The sequence below is a fragment of the Lepidochelys kempii genome, chromosome 5, assembly GCF_965140265.1.
Source record: "Lepidochelys kempii isolate rLepKem1 chromosome 5, rLepKem1.hap2, whole genome shotgun sequence".
Lineage (NCBI taxonomy): Eukaryota > Metazoa > Chordata > Testudines > Cheloniidae > Lepidochelys > Lepidochelys kempii.
In genome coordinates, this window is record NC_133260.1 from 1,391,406 (window position 1) to 1,414,111 (window position 22,706).

General features: G+C 55.2%; 1 protein-coding gene across 1 annotated transcript in view; it reads left to right on the top strand.

Annotated features, from left to right (window-relative positions):
* Nucleotides 1-581: 581 nt before the first annotated feature.
* LOC140911755 (B-cell differentiation antigen CD72-like) overlaps nucleotides 582-22,706 on the top strand; it is a 28,530-nt gene continuing 6,405 nt past the window's right edge. Inside the window, exons 1-6 of the mRNA XM_073345487.1 lie at nucleotides 582-666; nucleotides 750-848; nucleotides 4,324-4,413; nucleotides 11,632-11,988; nucleotides 13,580-13,728; nucleotides 18,699-18,799. Of these exons, the coding sequence (XP_073201588.1) occupies nucleotides 582-666; nucleotides 750-848; nucleotides 4,324-4,413; nucleotides 11,632-11,988; nucleotides 13,580-13,728; nucleotides 18,699-18,799 (881 nt within the window). The remainder of the gene's footprint in view (nucleotides 667-749; nucleotides 849-4,323; nucleotides 4,414-11,631; nucleotides 11,989-13,579; nucleotides 13,729-18,698; nucleotides 18,800-22,706) is intronic.

Here is a 22,706-nt window from a genome sequence, read left to right on the forward strand (position 1 = left end):
GGCACAGCCGATCCCTCCACAGCCGACGCCGCGGACACAGCCGGTCCCTCCACAGCCGGCACCGCGGGCACAGCCGATCCCTCCACAGCCGACGCCGCGGGCACAGCCGATCCCTCCACAGCCGGCGCCGCGGACACAGCCGATCCCTCCACAGCCGGCACCGCGGGCACAGCCGGTCCCTCCACAGGCGGCACCGCGGGCACAGCCGGTCCCTCCACAGCCGGCGCCGCGGGCACAGCCGGTCCCTCCACAGCCGGCACCGCGGACACAGCCGGTCCCTCCACAGCCGGCGCCGCGGGCACAGCCGGTCCCTCCACAGGCGGCACCGCGGGCACAGCCGGTCCCTCCACAGCCGGCGCCGCGGGCACAGCCGGTCCCTCCACAGCCGGCACCGCGGGCACAGCCGGTCCCTCCACAGCCGGCACCGCGGGCACAGCCGGTCCCTCCACAGCCGGCACCGCGGGCACAGCCGGTTCCCCCAGAGCCGGCACTGCGGGCACAGCCGGGTTCTCTCTTCCCAGCACTGCACAGGCACTGCCAGCCCCTCCCCAGCGAGCCCCGGAGCTGCAGCCGGCTCCCAGATGGCCCAGAGCGTCGTTTATGCCGACCTGAAGTTCGTGAAGGCCCCTGTGGGGAGCAGCGTGTGCTCCAGGGCGCGGGAGGCAGGTAAGAGCTGACCTGCCCCCTGCGCGGTGCCGCCCCCTGCCCTGAGCCAGGCCTGCAGACTGACCAGCGCCCTCTCCCTGCAGCGCCCGCAGACGAGGAGGAGGCAGAGCTCACCTACGCGAACATCCAGCTGGCCCAGCCTGGGGAGGTGAGGCGGGGGCAAGGGGCGGAGCAGAGCAAAGGTGAGTGTGTGGCTGTTCGCCCTGCCCCTAGCCCGGGGTCCCGGGGGGAGCAAGCCAGGCAGGCACCCAGGGGCCTCCTGCTCCCTTTGCAGGGACCCTGCCCCGTCCCCAGGCCTGGCACACAGAGCGAGCGGGATCGCTTGGTCAGCTGGTCCCAGGCACACAGAGGCAGAGTCCTCCCCGCGGGGAGCAGGACCGCAGCTGGCGTGCAGAGCGGGGCTGTATCTGGGAAGCAGCGACTCGGAGGGGGAATTGGGGTCACAGTGGACAAAGGGAAGACGAGCACCCAGCGCGATGCTGTGGCACAAGGGGCTAACGCGACCCTGGGGTGCACAAAGAGGGGAGTAGGCGGGGGGCAGGGGTTGGTGAGGCCGACCCGGGATCCCGCACCAGCTCCGGGGGCTGTGTTCTATGAAGGATGCTGGGGGCCGGACGCGTCGCAGCAATGACTGGAGAGCGGGAGGAAACCCCGGGGAGCGAGTGAGACGCTGTCCGGCAGCGGTGCCGGATGCGAGCCTATGACTGGGCTCTAAGTCTAGGACCCCCCGCTGTGCTGGCTCAGGCCCCCAGAAGGGACCTTACCCAGGTGGCTGTGCCCTGAGGGCCCCCCCCCTTAGTATGGCCCCCAAGCCCTCAGCCGAGCTCTGCAGGGCTGGGCCCCAGGAGCTCTGGAGAGGAGAGCCGCTCGCCATCACACCCTGCAGCGGTGCCTATGTCACCAGATCCCTGCTAGGAAAGCGCTGGAGTCCCCCCGGCACAGGCTTGCACAGCCTGCCCACTCCCCACCCCACTGCAGCAGCCCCACTGCCGGAGGGCTGGAGGAGCGGTGCAGGACAAGGGAGAGCCAATCTGTGGGGCTGAGGGGACCGTTTGCAGGAATCCCCACCAAGGGACCCCAGGGTATGGCTTGGCCCCGGGGGTGTCTCCTTGCCCGGGCTGGGAGCGTAGCCCATAGAGCTAGCTTGCCTTTTCCTTCCTTCCCTTCATGATATTTAGCTGCTGTAGTGAGAGTCAGCCGACAGGCCTGTCTCCTGTAAGACATTAGCGTCTGCAGTTAGCATACGTCTTGAGGTCTATGAGCTTTGAAGAGATCAACGACCCAACGGAAACACCAAGTATTGGGGAGCTGAAAGTTGAGGGTTTAAGGGGAATTTCTGACCACAGGAACAACCAACCACCAGAGTGTCGTGGCAGTGAATCGACATCTCTGTAAGCAGAGTCAGAATGAGCTCTCCCCTGACATCTGGTGCTGAGCTGTGGAAAAGGCCTTCAGGGGCTGATCTCGTTTGCATGGGCATACCCACCCCGCCTAGCATGATGGGACTGCTTGCCCAAAGGTCACGTTGTCTGCTGTGGGATCCCCGGTCTCTTTGTTATTGGGGCAGGAGTAATAAAGTGTTCTTATCCTGGTTATTTGAATCCAGGACAGTAGAACTGTACTTGGCATTTTATGCCTGAGGGGCTCTCCCTCAGCTGAGAAGCACTCACTAGGCAAGGGACATGGGTTCCAAAGACCTGGGGCTTAGGAGAGGTAGTTGGGCTTTGAAATGCTGTCCTCTGGGGGGTGGGGTTTTTTAAACACTGTGTAATAATAGAGCTGATTCAGATAAGAGTCTTGTAAAATGCTGTTGAGCTGAAATCGTTGAGACCTGGGTTTAAGCGTGAGATCTGCTCTGGGCGAGTGATTCTGGTGCAAGAAGCTTATGCAGGTGTGCTAGCAGTGAGGCTCCTCTGCGAACAGCTGAACTCACTGAGAGCTGTGTTAAGTGGGGGGTGGCCCTGAGGGCACATTGGTGAGTGGCGGGTGGAGAGGACCAGAGCAGGACCCCACACAGCAGTGAGGCAATTGGCCCTGAGCAGCGGAGCGTGTAAGGTGCCTCCGTACCTTCCACCTGGGCTGGGAGGTGAACTCTGCAGATGAAGTTCTGAACTCTGGGGCTGCACTGACTAAGGACAGGGGCTGAGAATTGGGTGACTTTTGGGTTGCTGGACTTAAGACCCTGAGAGGAAGAGGACACTGCCCAACTCACTTGGGGGTGGGTCTTTTGCTCATGGTTGGTGTTATGAATCCTGTTGGGGGTGTTTCCCCAACATAATGCTGCATTGTTTCCCTCCTTTATCAAAAGACTTTGGCTGCACTCAGACTCCGTGCTTGCGAGAGGGGAAGTTTTGCCTCTCAGAGGTGCCCAGGGGGTGGTGTGTAATTGTCCCAGGTCACTGGGTGGGGGCTCGAGCCGGTTGCACTGTGTTATTGGGAATGGATCCCCTAGATACTGAACCCGGCCCTTCTTGCTGCCAACGCTGATGGGCAGAAGGGTTACACATATAACAGGTACGTGAGGTAGATCCACACACACCTCAACACAAGCGGGCCATGGTAACGAATTGCCGTATAGGATAACAAGGGCTGTGTCCTGTGCCCCACTGGCTGCAGAGCCCCTGGGGCGTGGAGCCCTACAGAGCTGCTGCGGCCGATGCTCGCTGGAGCCTCCTTTGCGGGTGCCCGGCTGGAGCTGCCTCCCGCTGCCGCTCGGAGGGGCTGGGGCCTGGGCCCTGCCGCTCACCCAGCTCTGAGTGGAGCTGTGAGCGCCCAGAGTAGCCAGCCAGGCACGAGGCCCCAGGCCCAGTGTCTGGAGCAGGCCGCCTGGCCACAGAGAGGAAATCCAGCGGCTGGTGGGGCATACGTGGGGAGAGCCCACACAAGGGGCATGGAGCCCACTCACAGGAGCTCAGACCCCCCACGCAGCCCCCTCCGACACGGCCCCCATCAGGCTCTGAACGCGAGAGAACAGACCTCTTGGGCAGGGACGGGCGCTATAGTGAACTGTCCCTTGTCTCCCTAGGGGGCTGGGCCAGGCCCCAGGCGATACCTGGCCCAGCCCCGGGGACGGGCTTGGGGGGCTGCTGGGGCTCTTCTGTCTGCGGGGTCCTCGCCCGGCTGGCTCAGGGATCAGGTTGGAATGACCCAGCACCTGGGGTTAGCCCAGACCTGCCCATGGGGCGCTCCCCAGCACTCCAGCAGCTGGTGCTGGCCATGCCCCCAGGAGCCTGTCCCGGCCCCTGGGCAGGGTGTCCCTGTTCCTGGTGGGGATGGGGATGGGGGAGTGTGGCTGGGTGAGGGCAGAGGCCCCAGCTGGGTGGGCAGGAGCACAGGGCAAAGCCTGGGTGCGTGGCCCACTGCATGGGCAGGGCTTCGGCGCCCACCCCACCACGCTGCCAGCCACGCACTGTGGGGGAACCGGAGCTGGTAGCCTAAGCCCGGGTGGGTCGTGTCCCTGCAGCCCCATGGCACTGGGAGCTCTCCCCTGGCTCCCACTGCCTTCCTGGGGGGCTGAGCCCCATTCCCTGGGTGGCCGGAGGGGGGAGCTGGGCCGTGGGTTTGGGTTCCCAGGCACGCTGCCCTCTTGGAGGAAGGAGATGGGGGACCTGGTGCCCAGGGTTCCCCTGCGTTAACGCAGCTGGTTCTCTCCAGCAGAGCCATGGTGGAGCACACGGTACCTGCCCCTTGGCTTGCTGGGGACCTGCCTCTTCCTTCTGGCCACCACCATCGGCCTGGGGGTTCGCTGTGAGTAGGGGACTCGGGCTGTGGGGGGCTTGTGGGGACAAAACGCCCGGCCAGGGGAGAGAGGGAAGGAGCTGCATGTGGGGAGTGATGATGTGGGGGGCAGGGGGCCCCATGGGGGGGGGTCAGGGCAACACAGGGCGCGGGGAGGGGTGAACCCGAGCAAAGGAGAGTTTGGGCTGCAGCTCAGGAAACCTCCCCAGCAGCAACACGGATCCAGCTGAGGAGCCATGGGGGGCCCTGTCCGGGGCATTTGGGGGCCCTGTCCTGGGGCAGGCAGGGTCCTGTTACCAGGGAGATGTGGGGGGCCCTGTCCCAGAGCAGGTGGGGACCTTTTACCAAGGAGATGTGGGGGGCCCTGTCCCAGGGCAGGTGGGGGCCCTGTTACCAGGAAAATGTGGGGGGCCCTGTCCTGGGGCAGTTGGGGGGGCCCTGTCACAAGGGAGCCATGGGAGCCCCTGTCAGGGAATCCTCTCTGGGGAGGGGCCCATGGGGGGAGGGGCGGGGCCCTGTTTCTTGGGCCCTCTACCCGCTGCCCGCCTGGCACCCGCCCACCGGCACAGATGTTGCTGGGGCCAGTCAGCGCATGGTGGGGCTGACGCTTCCCCAGCTCCGCTGGCCAAGGGCTGTAGGGCACAGGCGGGTCCCTGGCAGGGCCAGGAAAGGCTGCTGGGCGGGCACTCGGCTGGCCCTGGCTGGCTGCCTGCAGGGCGCTCTGCCCAGCCCCTCGCTGGCCAGCACCCGGGGCCCCTCGCTGTGGGTTCGGAGGCTGCCTGCTGGCTGCAGCCCCCACTCACCTCCCAGCTGTTTGAACTGCCTCGGCCCAGCGTTCCTGAGTCTCCGTCACCGCTGCTGGAGGCTCTGGCATTTGTGGTGTTTAGATGTTGCTAAAACCACCGAATCAGCAAATTAAAAATACAGGAAAAGCATGTTTTTGCTGTGGATCCCCACAACACCTTGCAAGCTACACAGGATGTCCAGCAAAAGTAGCTCAGTGCAATCATTGCAAAAAGACTGGACATTTTGCTCAAGTATGTCGCAGTAGCCAGTTCAATAAACAGGTGCATACAGTTACAATACCAGATGTTACTGTGCTGAGCGTGGACAAAATCACAACTGCACATATTCCAGAACAAATAAAGTGCACTGTAAACGTTTCCGGTATACCCTCAGGCAAACCACACTCTATTTAATTTAAACTTTAAATTAAAAAAAAACTTTAATTTTCCTGATATCTGCTGGGAGAGCAATACAGCGGTGCATAGACAATCCAGGAAGTTTTTGGAAAGCGTAGGGGACAATTTCCTGGCGCAAGTGCTAGAGGAGCCAACTAGGGGGGGTGCTTTTCTTGACCTGCTGCTCACAAACCGGGTAGAATTAGTGGGGGAAGCAAAAGTGGATGGGAATCTGGGAGGCAGTGACCATGAGTTGGTTGAGTTCAGGATCCTGACGCAGGGAACAAAGGTAAGCAGCAGGATACGGACCCTGGACTTCAGGAAAGCAGACTTCGACTCCCTCAGGGAACGGATGGCCAGGATCCCCTGGGGGACTAACTTGAAGGGGAAAGGAGTCCAGGAGAGCTGGCTGTATTTCAAGGAATCCCTGTTGAGGTTACAGGGACAAACCATCCCGATGAGTCGAAAGAATAGTAAATATGGCAGGCGACCAACTTGGCTTAATGGTGAAATCCTAGCGGATCTTAAACATAAAAAAGAAGCTTACAAGAAGTGGAAGGTTGGACATATGACCAGGGAAGAGTATAAAAATATTGCTCGGGCATGTAGGAATGTTATCAGGAGGGCCAAATCGCACCTGGAGCTGCAGCTAGCCAGAGATGTCAAGAGTAACAAGAAGGGTTTCTTCAGGTATGTTGGCAACAAGAAGAAAGCCAAGGAATGTGTGGGCCCCTTACTGAATGAGGGAGGCAACCTAGTGACAGAGGATGTGGAAAAAGCTAATGTACTCAATGCTTTTTTTGCCTCTGTTTTCACTAACAAGGTCAGCTCCCAGACTGCTGCGCTGGGCATCACAAAATGCGGAAGAGATGGCCAGCCCTCTGTGGAGATAGAGGCGGTTAGGGACTATTTAGAAAAGCTGGACGTGCACAAGTCCATGGGGCCGGACGAGTTGCATCCGAGAGTGCTGAAGGAATTGGCGGCTGTGATTGCAGAGCCACTGGCCATTATCTTTGAAAACTCGTGGCGAACCGGGGAAGTCCCGGATGACTGGAAAAAGGCTAATGTAGTGCCAATCTTTAAAAAAGGGAAGAAGGAAGATCCTGGGAACTACAGGCCAGTCAGCCTCACCTCAGTCCCTGGAAAAATCATGGAGCAGGTCCTCAAAGAATCAATCCTGAAGCACTTGCATGAGAGGAAAGTGATCAGGAACAGCCAGCATGGATTCACCAAGGGAAGGTCATGCCTGACTAATCTAATCGCCTTTTATGATGAGATTACTGGTTCTGTGGATGAAGGGAAAGCAGTGGATGTATTGTTTCTTGACTTTAGCAAAGCTTTTGACACGGTCTCCCATAGTATTCTTGTCAGCAAGTTAAGGAAGTATGGGCTGGATGAATGCACTATAAGGTGGGTAGAAAGCTGGCTAAATTGTCGGGCTCAACGGGTAGTGATCAATGGCTCCATGTCTAGTTGGCAGCCGGTATCAAGTGGAGTGCCCCAAGGGTCGGTCCTGGGGCCGGTTTTATTCAATATCTTCATAAATGATCTGGAGGATGGTGTGGATTGCACTCTCAGCAAATTTGCGGATGATACTAAACTGGGAGGAGTGGTAGATACGCTGGAGGGGAGGGATAGGATACAGAAGGACCTAGACCAATTGGAAGATTGGGCCAAAAGGAATCTGATGAGGTTCAATAAGGATAAGTGCAGGGTCCTGCACTTAGGACGGAAGAACCCAATGCACAGCTACAGACTAGGGACCGAATGGCTAGGCAGCAGTTCTGCAGAAAAGGACCTAGGGGTGACAGTGGACGAGAAGCTGGATATGAGTCAGCAGTGTGCCCTTGTTGCCAAGAAGGCCAATGGCATTTTGGGATGTATAAGTAGGGGCATAGCGAGCAGATCGAGGGACGTGATCGTTCCCCTCTATTCGACATTGGTGAGGCCTCATCTGGAGTACTGTGTGCAGTTTTGGGCCCCACACTTCAAGAAGGATGTGGATAAATTGGAGAGAGTCCAGCGAAGGGCAACAAAAATGATTAGGGGTCTGGAACACATGAGTTATGAGGAGAGGCTGAGGGAGCTGGGATTGTTTAGCCTGCAGAAGAGAAGAATGAGGGGGGATTTGATAGCTGCTTTCAACTACCTGAAAGGGGGTTCCAAAGAGGATGGCTCTAGACTGTTCTCAATGGTAGCAGATGACAGAACGAGGAGTAATGGTCTCAAGTTGCAGTGGGGGAGGTTTAGATTGGATATTAGGAAAAACTTTTTCACTAAGAGGGTGGTGAAACACTGGAATGCGTTACCTAGGGAGGTGGTAGAATCTCCTTCCTTAGAGGTTTTTAAGGTCAGGCTTGACAAAGCCCTGGCTGGGATGATTTAACTGGGAATTGGTCCTGCTTCGAGCAGGGGGTTGGACTAGATGACCTTCTGGGGTCCCTTCCAACCCTGATATTCTATGATTCTATGATTCTATGATTCTATTCAGCTAATGTTGGACACTGGCTCAGCAGTATCTATGCTACCTGATTCCATCTTTCTGCCTTACTTTAAAGACGTGCCTCTTACTGAACCCAGACTTCACTTGGTGTGCTATTTGAAAAACCATATTCCAGTACATGGCTGCCTGCCAGCAATAGTTACTTTTGGTGATTGCTGTGTAACTGCAGAGTTCTACATTGTCCACAAAGGCACTCCTATCCTTGGCAGAGATTTATTGGCTGCTTTAAATCTCAGGGTAGTTAATGGACGAATTGATCTTCCTCAGCAAAGCGCTCCTGCGGTACACACACCAGTTTCAGCTGGGACCCAACACCAAGTTGAGGAGAAATGCGGCTGTGCTTATGGGTTTCTGCATAAAGGTAAAATGCGGAATAATGTGATGCCTGTGCAACAGAAGTTACAGTGCTTACCATTTTCAGGCAGGGAAGCTGTTTCAGAGGAACTGAGAAAACTTGTTCAAAAGGACATTATTGAAGAGATCGACTCCTCGGAATGGGTTTCACCTGTCGTAGTGACGCAGAAGAAGGGTGGAGGCATTCGCCTTTGTGTGGACTTAAGGGAGCCAAATAAAGCTATTGTGATTGACAGCCATCCTCTTCCTCACATAGAAGAAGCATTTGCAGAACTCCGTGGAGCAAAGATGTTTTCTACTCTTGATTTGCAGAGTGCATACCACCAGGTTACGTTGCATGAAGATAGCAGAGACCTCACAGCATTTATTACACATAAGGGACTATTTCGTTTTAAACGTGTTCCATATGGTCTCGCATCTGCCCCAAGTGCCTTCCAAAAAATGATGTCATTGATTCTGAAGAATCAACATGGAGTTCAGTGCTATCTGGATGATATTATCATGTTTGGAAATACTTCTGAGGAGCATGACAATAACCTGCAGTCTGTACTAAACTGCCTCAGCAAAGCAGGCCTCAAACGCAATAGGTCCAAATGCAAATTTAGACAAACTGAACTCTCCTTTCTGGGGCATACAATTTCACAGGCTGGACTAAAACCTGATCCAGATCATATCCTGGCAATTTCAAATGCTCCTCCTCCAACAGATTTGCAAACCTTACATTCATTCTTGGGTCTTACCTCCTGGTATGCAAAACTCATTTCCAGTTATGCTTCTGTCATTGAACCGTTACGGGAATTACTACGGAGAAGTTCAACCTTAGTGTGGACAAGAAGACGCACAAGCTAGTTTCGAAACGGTGAAAGACTTGATTGTTCATAGTCCAGTACTTGCACTGTTCAGTCCTGCATTGCCCTCAGTTGTAACTACTGATGCTTCTGATTATGGCCTTGGGGCTGTTGTCACACAACTGCGTGAGGACAACACAGAGAGGACGCTTGCGTTTGGTTCAAGGAGACTAAGTAATGCTGAGAGGAAATATTCTACAGTCCAAAAAGAAGCACTTGCTTGTGTCTGGGCTATGGAAAGATGGAGAACTTACCCGTGGGGCCGCAGGTTCAAGTTGCGCACAGACCACAGCCCTTTGACGACGTTGCTCACCACGAAAGGACTGGGAAGAGCAGGATATAGTATTGCTCGAGGGTCTGCAGGACTACTCTCTTTCAGTTATGAACTGGAATATAAGCCTGGAAACCAAAACGTGGTCGCCGATTGCCTTTCTCGCCTGCCTTTGCCTTCACCAGATGGTCCACCGGAGGATGAGGATGTCGTGGTTGCGCTTATTACAAGTGCTCTCACTGCAGTTACAAGAGAACGATTTCAAGCTACTTGTTCAGCGTGTCCAATTCAACAAAAACTACAGGAATTTCTGACAAAGAGATGGCCCAGTCACCCTAAAAACCTTGACCCGGTTTTGCTGCCTTATTTTAGAGTTCAGGATGAACTTTGTTTGATGGCTGTGTGCTACCAGGTACACACCGGCTCCTTGTGCCAGAAGAATTACAGTCAAAACTCATACACCTGGCACACGATACTCATCCAGGAATTGTCCAAACCAAACAACGACTACGGGATCTGTATTGGTGGCCAGGGATGGACTCTCAAACTGAAGCAGTCATAAAATCCTGTGTCACTTGCCAAATGCATGATAAGAGAGCAGTGACATGTACCCCTCCATTACAGCCTGTTCCTCTTCCTGAATCTGCATGGGAAAAAGTGGCAATTGACATTGTAGGACCCTTTGATACTGCTCCAATTGACTGCCATTATGCCATCATCTTAATAGACTATTTCAGTAAATGGCCTGAGGTAGCGTTTACATCGCAAATCTCTTCTGCTACAGTAATTAAGTTCCTCTCTTCAGTTTTTAGCAGGGAAGGTAACCCCAAAGAACTGGTTTCAGATAATGGTCGTCAATTTACTTCCCTGGAGTTTGAAACTTTTCTAGCACAGAGGAACATTTTATACAGAAGGTCATCCCTATAGTACCCTCAAGCCAGTAGGGAAATTGAATGATTTAACAGAAGTTTGAAAGAGAGTTTGCAAATGGCTAAACTGGAAGGGCGATTGTGGATACCCTTCACAACTGATTTCTTGCAAGCATACCGGGCTACACGACATGCCACCACGCAAAGATCGCCTGCAGAGTTACTGCATGGGAAACAGATGAATACTAAACTGAACATTGTTGGATTGTTAAAGGCACGACCTGATGCCCCAACCGAGGATGATGTCAGAAAAACAGTTGAACAGAACCAAGCAAAGTCTAAGGCTTTCACAGACAAGCGGCGGGGTGCTAAGCAACCAAAGTTTGAGTGTGGTTCCTTCGTGAGAATACAAAAACCTGGAGCTTTACGCAAAGGGGACCATAAATTCACAGCTCCTCTTAAAATCATAGAAAAGAAGGGACCTTACACCTATTGACTTTCTGATGGGCGAGTATGGAATGCTTCTTATCTTGCACCTGCCTATGCACCAAGAGGAGATTATGCCAACGCCCAGTCTGCATGGGATGACTTCACCGTGGTACCAACACAACAAGACATTGACCTGGAACCGGGGCTTGAGAGACGGCCTGTCAGACCCAGATGACCACCTGTCTGGACTAGAGACTAGGTTATGTAGTATCTACAGTGTTTTCAGTGTCATATTTCTGCCAACAGTATAGTGTCTTGTTTCATATTTGTTCCTGTGGTTAGAACAATAATGTTTATTTTAATTGGGAGAGTTTCTTAAGAGAGGCGTGAATGTGGTGTTTAGATGTTGCTTGTAATTATTAGAATTGGGAGCTCTGGCTGTTGGGAGTCTGAAAGGACAGGAATCAGGAAGGAGCGGGGAGGAGTTGAGAGGCTGGGAGAAAACTACCGAGGGTGCAGCAGCAGCTTGGTAAAGAGGTTTCCACTTCAAAAATAAAGTCCTGTTGAAGCTTGTTAGTACCTTGCCTGGTTGATACAACAGCATTACGGGGCTGTTCTCCACGGTCGGGAGGGTCCCTGTCCCCCTGGGGCCCTGCTGGGGTGGATGAGTGAGCCCAGTTCTTGAGTCGCCCTCCCGGCCCCACCCTGCCTTGCTGGCACGTGCCCGTCGGCCTATGCGTCCGGCCAGGCTCACGCTGTCTGTCCCCTGCAGACTGGCAGGTTTCCCAGCATCTGCAGCAGGCATCCCGAGCGCACGAGGCCGAGAGCAGCCGCCTCTCCCAGCAAGTCAGCACCAAGGGGGCGACCCTGGCGCAGACGGCGAGGGAGCTGGAGCAGACGGCGAGGGAGCTGGAGCAGACGGCGAGGGAGCTGGAGCAGGCCAGGCGGGAGCTGGAGCTGATGCGGCAGGAGGAGAACAGCACCCAGGAGCAGCTGCGAGAGCGGGAGGCCGCGTTAGAGGGAACGAAGGAGGAGCTGGCGAGGGTACAGGAGGAGAAGAGAGAAATTAAAGAGAAGCTGAACCAAACGGAGAGCGCCCTGTCCAGCATCCGCCCCTGCGAGCAAACAGGTACTGGGTTCCCGGGGTGGGGGTCACTGGGGCACCCCACCCCCCAGCAGGGACAGCTGAGCTCTGGGGCGGGGGAGCACCCAGGGCCAGGGCCGTGCTGCAGCAAGTGGCTCTGGTCATTCAGGAGGGGCAGCTCTTCCCCCAGGCAGTGCTGGCCCCCAGGTCTGCATGGTGCAGGGGAGTGTGTGTGTATTGATGGCGAGGGCGGGGTGGGGGCGGCAATCAGTGCTGGAGACGAGACAGAAAACCCCGGGTGGTGGGCACTGGCTGGTTCCATGGAATAAGAGTTGGGACGTGAACCCGTTGTCCTGGCCCAGTTCCAACCAGCTCCCCTAAATCCCCCTGCTGTTTCAGCTGTTAAACACGCTGCATCCCACCCCAGAGGTGGCTGCGTCTCAGGGGTGCACGAAGCAATGCCTGCCACATGTAGCCTGTCTAACGGTTTATCTGTAGACACAAGCTAGGATCTTTGGAGAAAGGGTGCTGGCCAAATACAAACTATGAACATGCTAATTAGTCAGCCGAGCTCCCATGATTCAGTCTGGCTAAGAGATAACACCTGGACTAACTGAATTCGGGCTGCTTCTCCACCACTGAGCTCTGCTTGCACCCCCCTGCTCTCCCTGCCCCCACCCCCCCGATCTGCTGGCGCTCCTCAGACCCGACCTGCAGCCCCACAATCCAGGTCCAGGCCTCTCTCCCATGTGTTCAGAAGTGGGCGACGCGCACAAACAGCCCATGGGGCCCAGCACACAACGGCCCGTTCGCCTTTGGGACTTCTTGTAGCAAATGCCCACACACGGGGCAGGTTGAGTCATATTTTGTGCCCATGACGCGCTTGGTGCTTCAACCACCCCAGGCAAAGAAACTATCCCAGGCAATAAAAAATGAGATCAGCTTCCCTGAGGCTGCCCCTGCCAGTCCTGGCCCGGGCTCCCAGGCAGGCGAGCTGGGCGACTCTCCAGCCGGGGCTCTGGTGCGGTGGAGACACCCAGGGCCCTGCACCCTCGCCAAGGGCAGAATCCCAGCCCTGAGGACGACGCGCCATCGCAGACAGCCTGGGGCCTCGCCAACGGGCAGAGCGGGGCACGGGGAGGAGGCGGCTGCCAGGTGACACGGGCAGCGCGTCGCCGTCTGCTCACACGGAACAAGGAGCTCTGTCAGAACGAGGGAAACAGCCCGATCCCTAGAAGGGCTCAGTCTGTCCGCGCATCACTGCCCAGCCCTCCGGCCAGAGCTGTAACGGAGCAGTGTCCACGTCCTCACGGTGGCTGAATCCCCGGGGGTGGGGGAGAGCAAAAGGACAGGGAGATGCCGCTCGTTTACCCCACCAGGGAAATGTTGAACCCCATGAACAGTTACACTTGTATCTGAGCCCTGGACTCAGCTCCCAGCCTGCCCCAAACCCTCGAGAACCCTCCCCCCCCGCCCTCCACCTGCTCGGAGCAGCTCCTGGGGCAGCCTGGAGTCTGGGGGAGTGTGAGCCCCTGGGGAGGGACCAGGCCTTCTTTGTACGGCCCAGGGCACGAGCCTGTTAGCTGAACTCAGGGCCAGGAGCGCCTCTGAGCCTCTCACTCCCTCTTCCCTCCAGGCTGCTGCCCGGCAGACTGGGTGTTGTACAGAGGAAAGTGCTTGTTCGTCTCGAAGGAGGAGAAGACTTGGGAAGAAAGCAAGAAAGACTGCAAAGGGAACTCTGCTCGGCTTCTTATCACCAAATCCTGGGACTCGAGGGCAATGCCGGTACGGTACATGCACGGCCGGAGCGAGCGCGGCCGGAACACTGCGTAAAGAGGGGGTGTCTCCAGGCTGGGCGGGGGGGGCGTTGGCAAATAGGCAGGGGCTCAGAGAAGAGCAATGGCAATGATCCAGGGGCTGGAGGAGCGTTACCAGCTCACCTTCTCCACTGAGCAGCGCACCCGCACTGTCCTGGATTGTTCTTTTGTGTCTGACAGATTTGAAGAACCCCCCTTCCTGTTGTCTCTAACATTCCTTGCCAGCTGTAACTCGTTCCTTGCCTTGGCTTTCCTGATTTTGTCCCTACATGCTTGCACTATTGCCACGTCCACTCCCTTGGAGCCGTGCCCCGCCCTCCGTTCCCTGGATTTGTCCCTATGGGTTTGTAGAGAGCTAGAAAGCTCCTCGTGTAGCCACATTGGCCTCCTGCCGCTCCTCTTCTCTCTCCTCTGCCTCCGAATAGCCTGAGTGTTACAGCTCTTAGGAACTGCCAGCCCCCTTCGACTCCTTCTCTCCCCTCCACAGGACCCTGCCTGCGATTTGGCTGACTCCGCTGAAATCCGCCTTTCTGAAGTCCAGTGTCCTTGTTTTGCTGTTCTCATGTCCTCCTTTCCTTAGGGTCTTGAATTCCATCAGATCATGGTCACTTCCTCCCAAGCTCCCGCCCACCTTCACGGTCGCAACTGGTTCATCCCTGTTGGTCAACACCAGATCCAACATGGATGACCCCCTCGTTGTTTGCTCAACTCCTCCTGAATCAGAAAACTGTCCCCTACACGTGCTAAGAACTTGCATGTTATGGCTTGTTGTAACAGTCTTACAACAGATACCAGGGAAGTTAAAATCCCCCATTAATACGAGCTCATGCGTGTTAGCTAATCCTGTTACCTGCTTGTGGAATGACTTGTCCACTTCCTCGTCCTGATCTGGTGTCTATAACAGACAACGCCCATCCATAAGATCTCTGCTGTTCTTTTCCCTTGTTATCCTCACCCAGAGACTCTCCATAGTTCTGCCACGTACTTCGCCTCGCGGCAAGTGTGCACGTTCCTGACCTACAGCAAACACCTCCTCCTTTGTCCCCATATCTGTCCTTCTGGAACAAGCTCTATCCCTCAGTGCTGGTACTCGAGTCATGGGAGCTGTCCCACTAAGTCCCCTTAATGCCAATTGAGTCATAATTTTCTTCATAGGCCATGACTTCTAGTCAGGGCCGGATTAACTCTCCTGTGGGCCCGGGGCTATTAGATATTGTGGGGTCCCTGTAAACAAGTCTTCTTTCTGGAAGGGAGTTTGGTGCAGGAGGGGCTGGGGCAGGGGGTTGGGGTGCAGGAGGGGGTGCGGGGTCTGGGAGGGAGTTGGGGTGTAGGAGGGGGATTCTGATCTGGGGCAGGGGGTTGGGGTGCGGAAGGGGGTGCGGGGTCTGGGAGGGAGTTGGGGTGCAGGAGGGGGATTCTGATCTGGGGCAGGGGGTTGGGGTGCGGGGTCTGGGAGGGAGTTGAGGTCCAGGAGGGGGATTCTGATCTGGGGCAGGGGTTGGGGTGCGGGAGGGGGTGCGGGGTCTGGGAGGGAGTTGGGGTCCAGGAGGGGGATTCTGATCTGGGGCAGGGGGTTGGGGTGCGGGGTCTGGGAGGGAGTTGAGGTCCAGGAGGGGGATTCTGATCTGGGGCAGGGGTTGGGGTGCGGGAGGGGGTGCGGGGTCTGGGAGGGAGTTGGGGTCCAGGAGGGGGATTCTGATCTGGGGCAGGGGGTTGGGGTGCAGGAGGGTGTGCGGGGTCTGGGAGGGAGTTGGGGTGCAGGAGGGGGATTCTGATCTGGGGCAGGGGGTTGGGGTGCGGGGTCTGGGAGGGAGTTGGGGTGTAGGAGGGGGATTCTGATCTGGGGCAGGGGTTGGGGTGTGGGAGGGGGTGCAGGGTCTGGGAGGGAGTTGGGGTGCAGGAGGGGGATTCTGATCTGGGGCAGGGGGTTGGGGTGCGGGAGGGGGTGCAGGGTCTGGGAGGGAGTTGGGGTGCAGGGGTGGATTCTGATCTGGGGCAGGGGGTTCGGGTGCAGGAGGGGGATTCTGATCTGGGGCAGGGGGTTGGGGTGCATGGTCTGGGAGGGAGTTGAGGTGCAGCAGGGGGATTCTGATCTGGGGCAGGGGTTGGGGTACAGGAGGGGGTGCGGGGTCTGGGAGGGAGTTGGGGTGCAGGAGGGGGATTCTGATCTGAGGCAGGGGGTTGGGGTGCGGGCTCTGGGAGCAGTTGGGGTCCAGGAGGGGGATTCTGATCTGGGGTAGGGGGTTGGGGTGCGGAAGGGGGTGCGGGGTCTGGGAGGGAGTTGAGATGCAGCAGGGGGATTCTGATCTGGGGCAGGGGTTGGGGTGCAGGAGGGGGTGCGGGGTCTGGGAGGGAGTTGGGGTGCAGGAGGGGGATTCTGATCTGGGGCAGGGGGTTGGGGTGCGGGCTCTGGGAGGGAGTTGGGGTGCAGGAGGGGGATTCTGATCTGGGGTAGGGGGTTGGGGTGCGGGGTCTGGGAGGGAGTTGAGGTGCAGCAGGGGGATTCTGATCTGGGGCAGGGGGTTGGGGTGCAGGAGGGGGTGCGGGGTCTGGGAGGGAGTTGGGGTGCAGGAGGGGGATTCTGATCTGGGGCAGGGGGTTGGGGTGCGGGGTCTGGGAGGGAGTTGGGGTGCAGGGGTGGATTCTGATCTGGGGCAGGGGGTTGGGGTGCGGGAGGGGGTGTGAGGTGCAGGCTCCAGCCGGGAGGTACTTACTACAGGCGGCTCCCGCCTGGCGGCACAGCTGGGCTCAGGCTGCCTGCTGTGGCCCCACGGCGCTCCCGGAAGTGGCCGGCTGCTAGCACGTCTCCGCGGCCCCTGCGGGGAAGGGGACAGTGTGTCTCCGTGCGCTGCCCGCGTCCGCAAGCGCCGTCCCCGTGGCTCCCACTGGCCAGTTCCCAGCCTCCGCTCTAGCCAGGGAGCGCTGGGCTGGTCCGGGCCTGCAGGTCTGTTGTATTGATTTAGAGGGAGTGTACCAGCCCAAAGAGTCAAAGGTGTTAACACGACCCTGTCACTGTCCAGCATTGAACAGTTTTAAACAACGTTCAGGGTTTGGTCTACAGAGACCTCGGCCTGCTGAGTGCCCCGGCAAACACCCCATTCAACAGCCTCTTAACCTTTCATTAAAGATACAGAAAAGGGGGAAAAACAGTTAAAGCCTTTGGAATTAAAGTATTATGTAAGGCTTGCATTTGAACAACATCCCTTGTTCCCTTTCCTTTCAGCTGGAGAGAGTTTTTAAAAAGAACCTGTCTCCCTTTTGACAGTCTCTTAGATGAGCAGCTGTCAACCTTTCCAGACTTCTGCGCCCCTTTCAGGAGTCTGATTTATCTTGCGTACCCCCAAGTTGCACCTCACTTAAAAACTACTTAAATACAAAATCAGACATAAAAATACAGACATGGCACAGCTCACTAGTCCTGACAAATTTCGACTTTCTCATTTTTACCATATAATTATAAAATAAATCCACTGGAATATAAATATTGTACTGACATTTTGGTGTATCGCATACAGTGCAGTACAAACAAGTCAGTGTCTGTCTGAAATATTAGTTTGTCCTCACTTCGCTGGTGCTTTTTCTGTTGCCTGTTGTAAAACTAGGCAAATATCTAGCTGAATTGATGCACCCCCTGGAAGACCTCTGTGTACCCCAGGGGTACATGTTTCCCTGCCTGACAACCACTGTCTCAGATGGTATCAAAGATGGTGATAACTGTCCTTCTGGGGAGAGGAGAAGACGTTAGCTGAGATGGGCTAGCGCTGCTGTTAAAGTCCAGTCCTGTTTCCTAAAAGACAAAACGAGACAAACACCCAAAGGGGGAGAGAAGAGAACAGCAAAGAGAGAAAATGCAGCTTCTCTCTCTGGTGCTGACTCTCACGTGCAGCCTCACTGCTGGAGAGACTCAGGCCCAGCACAAGGTCTGATCGGCCACTCTGAGACCTGACAAACTCGTACCACCATTGGGCTGGTTAGGGCATTGCATTCCTCTGCCTCCCTGGTCACAGGCTCACAGCCTTGCTGCAAAATGTACAGTCTTGGCTGGCTACCCAGACTCTTATTAGACAGAAGTCAAAAGGAGAAGGACAGGGGAGGGAAGAAATAAGGTGGGGAAGGAAAGGGACGCCCAAGGGAGATGGAGAGATGAAGTCTCACATCCCAAATGGTGTTCAGGACTCAGCCAGAGCTGGTGTCATCTGGGTCCCTCTCTCTGGTCCAGTCTGGTCAGGACAGGACATCTCTCAGGGTCCGAATGATGGTCCCAGAAGATGGGTGAAGGGCAGCCAGGATGGTGAAGCTGGCTTCAGCAGGCAATTTGTCTCCCAAAGTCTCTTTCTTTAAGGATGCCGAAGGGAGTAGTAGGTAGAACAGCCCCTGCCCTCCTTGTTTTGTCCACCAATTAGACCTAATTTCTGACACACCAATTTTGGCTCCTTGACTTTTGTCCCACACGTCTCTTGTTTATCAGGCAAGGCCTTAACGCAGTCCTTGAGTTACACCAGGGGGCCTTTTTATTTGGACTAATTCAGTCTGTCTCCTTTTTCCACCTTTTCCCATCACGTTTCTTGTCCTAGGGGTATTGTGACATCTTAGGAACCGTTGCCCACTTTTCACAGCTGAGCTCACACTTCGGGGAAACTCGTAGGCCCAGTTAGCACAGCCGATCGCAGCAGGGAAAGTACCTAGGGCCTCTCATTTCTGGTGGGCTGGGGTGAGTGGGCTCCAGTACGATGGATAACCAGTAGCTGGGTGCGCTGGGAGGATGCTGTTCGCCGCCCCACACCTGGCTAGCTGGGTAACCCCACTTCTGGAGCAATGTGATCATGCTCATGGAAACATCCTTTTCTCCACCAGCTAATCCCTTCCCTGCAGTTCTCTGCTTCTTCACCGCAGTCACTTGAATGCAGGGGTGTCATTATGTGACTCTTTTCTTCCTAGAATTTTCTGAAAAATACTAATGTCCAGTACTGGATTGGACTAGTCTGGAATCAGGAATCACAGTGGCAGTGGCAGTGGGTGGATAACTCACGCTTTGAAGAGTAAGTATCATATTTATTTCTTAAGCTAGATGCTCCATGTGCTAACCAGTGGCACCATCCAAAAGAAATATGCACTTTAGTAGCTGTAGCTAAAGCCACTGACTAAAGTGCGCTGGAAGGGTTAGAAGTGGCTTCCCATAATGGAACCAATGGGCCTGCAGTTCCTCATGTGGACCCTTTGCCAGGGGGGAATATTTAAAGCAACACCATGTACTTGAAAGCTGCAAAATAACGAGTTTCAAGCAGTTTCAAGTCCTCTGAGTAAATTCTTTATCGGTAGCGCCCAAGCGTAAGTCAGGTGGTTCCTGGGAGGGCAAGGGGCAAAACCACAGAGCAAATGAGTGTAAAACACAAATCCAGATGTCAGGAACGTACTGAACAGCGCTGGCAGGGAACGTGAAGAGGAGACATTTCTTAATTGTCTCTGACCCAATGCTGGGAATCTGGCTAACAAGCCAGAGGAATTGGAAATTCTCACTGATGAGAAGAAATGAGGTATTATTGTCATCACTGAGGCCTGGCGGGATGAGTCACAGGACGGGGATGTTAAACTCACTGGTTACAGCCTCTTTAGGAAGGTTTTTGGGGGGCACTCTGCATGAAAGGCAGCATCACCTGTTTTAGAGGTGTTGCTAACTCAGAAGTGCAGGATCATGCCTATGGATGAATGTGCTAACAAAGCCCAGCGGGTGCACGGGTGGGGTCTGTTACAGACACCAAATCAAACCAGAGAACAGAATGGGATACTCACTAACCTCTTGTCTGTGACGTGGGAAGAAAACCTGTGTTATGAGGGACTTCAGTCTGGGAGAGGTGTGGGAGGTCTCACGACCTGATCACATTCAGTGTGGGCACACAGAGGACAGTCCCAACCAGTAATTTATTTGTAGACCAGAAGGGACCACGATGTTCATCTAGCCTGACATCCGTCACACACAGGCCAGAGCACTGCTCCCCAAAGATGCACTAAAACGTATCTTCTAGAAATCTATCTGACCTCGATTTAAAGACTCCAAGCCATGGAGACACCCCCCCCCCCCCCATGGTGAGCTGTTCTAGTGGTTAATCACCCTCACAGCTAGGAAACAGCATCTTATTTCAAGATTGAATTTGTCCAACTCCAACTTCCAGCCATTGGGCCTTGTTATGGCTTTGTCTGCTAGCCTGAAAAGCCCCTTGGTGTCAGCTCTCTTTTCCATGTGTCAGAACCTAGACACTGAGACGGCGTCACCTCTCAACCTTGTCTTTGGTAAGCGGATTAGATTGGGCTCCTCAAACCTCGGATCATACATCCTGTTTTCCATCCTCTGGATCATTTTTGTGACCCTCCTCTGAACATTCTCTGGTATTTCCACATCCTTCTTGAGGTGCGGACACCAGGACTGGACACAGTATTCTAGTATCGCCTCTGTACGCAGCATGGTCAGGCTAAGATCACTTCCTTATTTCTACTGGAAAGTCCCTTTTTTATACACCCATGGAGCACGTTAGCCCTTTCTGCCACAGCCTTGCACTCACGGCTCACGTTGAGGCCACACAAAGTCCTTTTGTGAGTCGCTGCTTCCCAAGACAAAGTCTCAGGTCCTGTAGAAATAACCAGTGTTCTTGGTTCCCAGATGCACTGCCATGCATTTGGCTGTATTAAATCACGTTTTGTTGGATTGTGACTATTTAACCAGCCAATACAGATGACTGTGACAGTCTCCTGTCTTCCTCATTACTCACCACCCCACCAATCTTTATGTCATCTGCATAATTACCAGCCAAGATTTTATATCATGATCTATATTGTTGATAATATTGAAGTATTGGACCAGGAACCGATCTTTGGGATCCTGCTAGAAATGGCCCTGCTCATTGGGAACAAAGACATTTTGCAACCTCCCAGTGAGCCAGTTTTTAATCCATCTAACATGTGCCCTATTAGTTCCATTTGCAACCCTTCTGCCAGGTGGAGCCAGCAGCAATCAGGGCCGGGTTCAATATCTGGGGGTTCCTTTCCATCTATCCAACACAAAACCGGGTCGAGCCCCCACCCAGTGACCTGGGAAAATTACACCCCACCCCTGGGCACCTCGAGAGGCAATACTTCCCCTCTCACAAACTCTGAGGCTGAGTGTAGGAAAGAAACTTTTAATGAAAGGAAAAAGTCACCTGACATTAATTAGGGAAAATGCCACAAGCAGGATTCATAAACATAAACTGTGAGCAGGACGCCCAGCCCAGAGTGCGTGGGGCAGAGCTTCCGCCTCGTGTTCTTGAGATCTACAACCAACAGTTCCTTTTCTGTGCCCCCCTCTGCTCCCTCACCACACCCCATTCACAGGGGTTGTCCTGGGTCAGTGAGGACCCAGGGTTCAGAGGCGCAGCTGTGTGAGTTCCCCTCCCACCCGGGGGAGAAGGCACCTGGCTTGCTCCGGCCTCTGAGCACTTGCTCTGTCTGGCTGCCCTGCCAGCCGCGGTTCCTCTGGCCAACCCGCTTGCTGCTCTGCCAGCCACTCACTGCTCTGCTGCACCCTGTCATCTTCCACTGCCTCCTGCCTCTCTGCTGTGACCTCGGCAGGTCCATCCCTTGAGGCTCCCCCAGCTCTCAGGGACTGTGAGCTCTTGGGGGGGGGAGAACTGCCTTGCTGAAGCAGGCTGGGCAGAAACGCTGCCCCCCACAAGTGATGTCAGTGCTAGTGAGCACGTAACAAAAGACGCTGCACTCAGCTGTATCTGTGAACAGTGGGGAGGGGCAGGCCAAACTGTACCTGGGACCCTTAAGTATCAGCCACACATCCTAACGGGGACACCTGTCCCCACCCCTCTTACTTTCACAGGGGAGGGCTCTGGCATTTGAGCCCCTGGCTTAGCAAGCTCCTTTCAGTTGAGGGTGACCCCCTCAATCAGGACAGGCTCAGCATGGTTCGGCTGCCCTTTAGTCATACAATAAAGGAAACATGGATAACACCATTTCACTCCCCCCTGCAGTCAGGAGTGAAGTGATTTGTATCCCAACACCAGCCAGCGTTGGTCACTTTGGGCAGCACCGCGCTGAATGCTGGATACCGACGCCAAGTGAGTGTGTTCATGTAAATACAGTCTGGTCCTGAAATCTTTTCCCCTCCCCAGCTAGCTGTCAGGGGAGAGCTCTTTCAGACCCTGCTTACACCTATATTGCAAGTTTTTAAATGAAAATATCATGTGGTACTAAGTCAACTGCCTTGGAGAAATCCAAGTCACTGTACCTTGATCACGCTGTACCTGTATGAACACAGCTACTTTTATCACCCTGTACCTTTATCAGCCAGACCTGTAACCCTGTGAAAAAGGCTTGTCAAGCCTGACCTTCCATGAAAACATGCCGACTGAGGTTTATAAGACCCGGCTTGACAAAGCCCTGGCTGGGATGATTTAGTTGCAGTTGGTCCTGCTTTGAGCAGGGGGTTGGACTAGACACCTCCTGAGGTGCCTTCCAACTGAACCATTCCATTATTCTGCCCAGGATCGACACCAGGCAAACTGGCTATAGTTCCCTGGGGCGTCGCATTTACCCCTTTTAAATATTGGAGCTACACCGGGAGGCCTGCAATCCTTTGGAATTTCCAAGACTTGTTAAAAATTAGCCTTAGTGGTTCAGAGAGCTCTGTCACGGAGTCCCCGGGCGATGCTCTGGAACTGCTCCCCATGAAGCCAGTCAGGACTCTGGGGAAGTCTCCTTTCTGTGAGCAGCCTGTCTTCAGGACACACAGCTCACACGGCTTCCACCTTCCTGGGTCTGACCTCGGAGCATTCAGCATCCTCTGCCCCTCCCTGCGCTTCCCACAGCGAGTCCGCTCAGGCAGGGCTCCTGGGGAAGCCAGAGGGTCCTGCACCCCAACTTCGCAGTCAGACGGGACTCTCAGCCAGCCAGTAAAACAGAAGG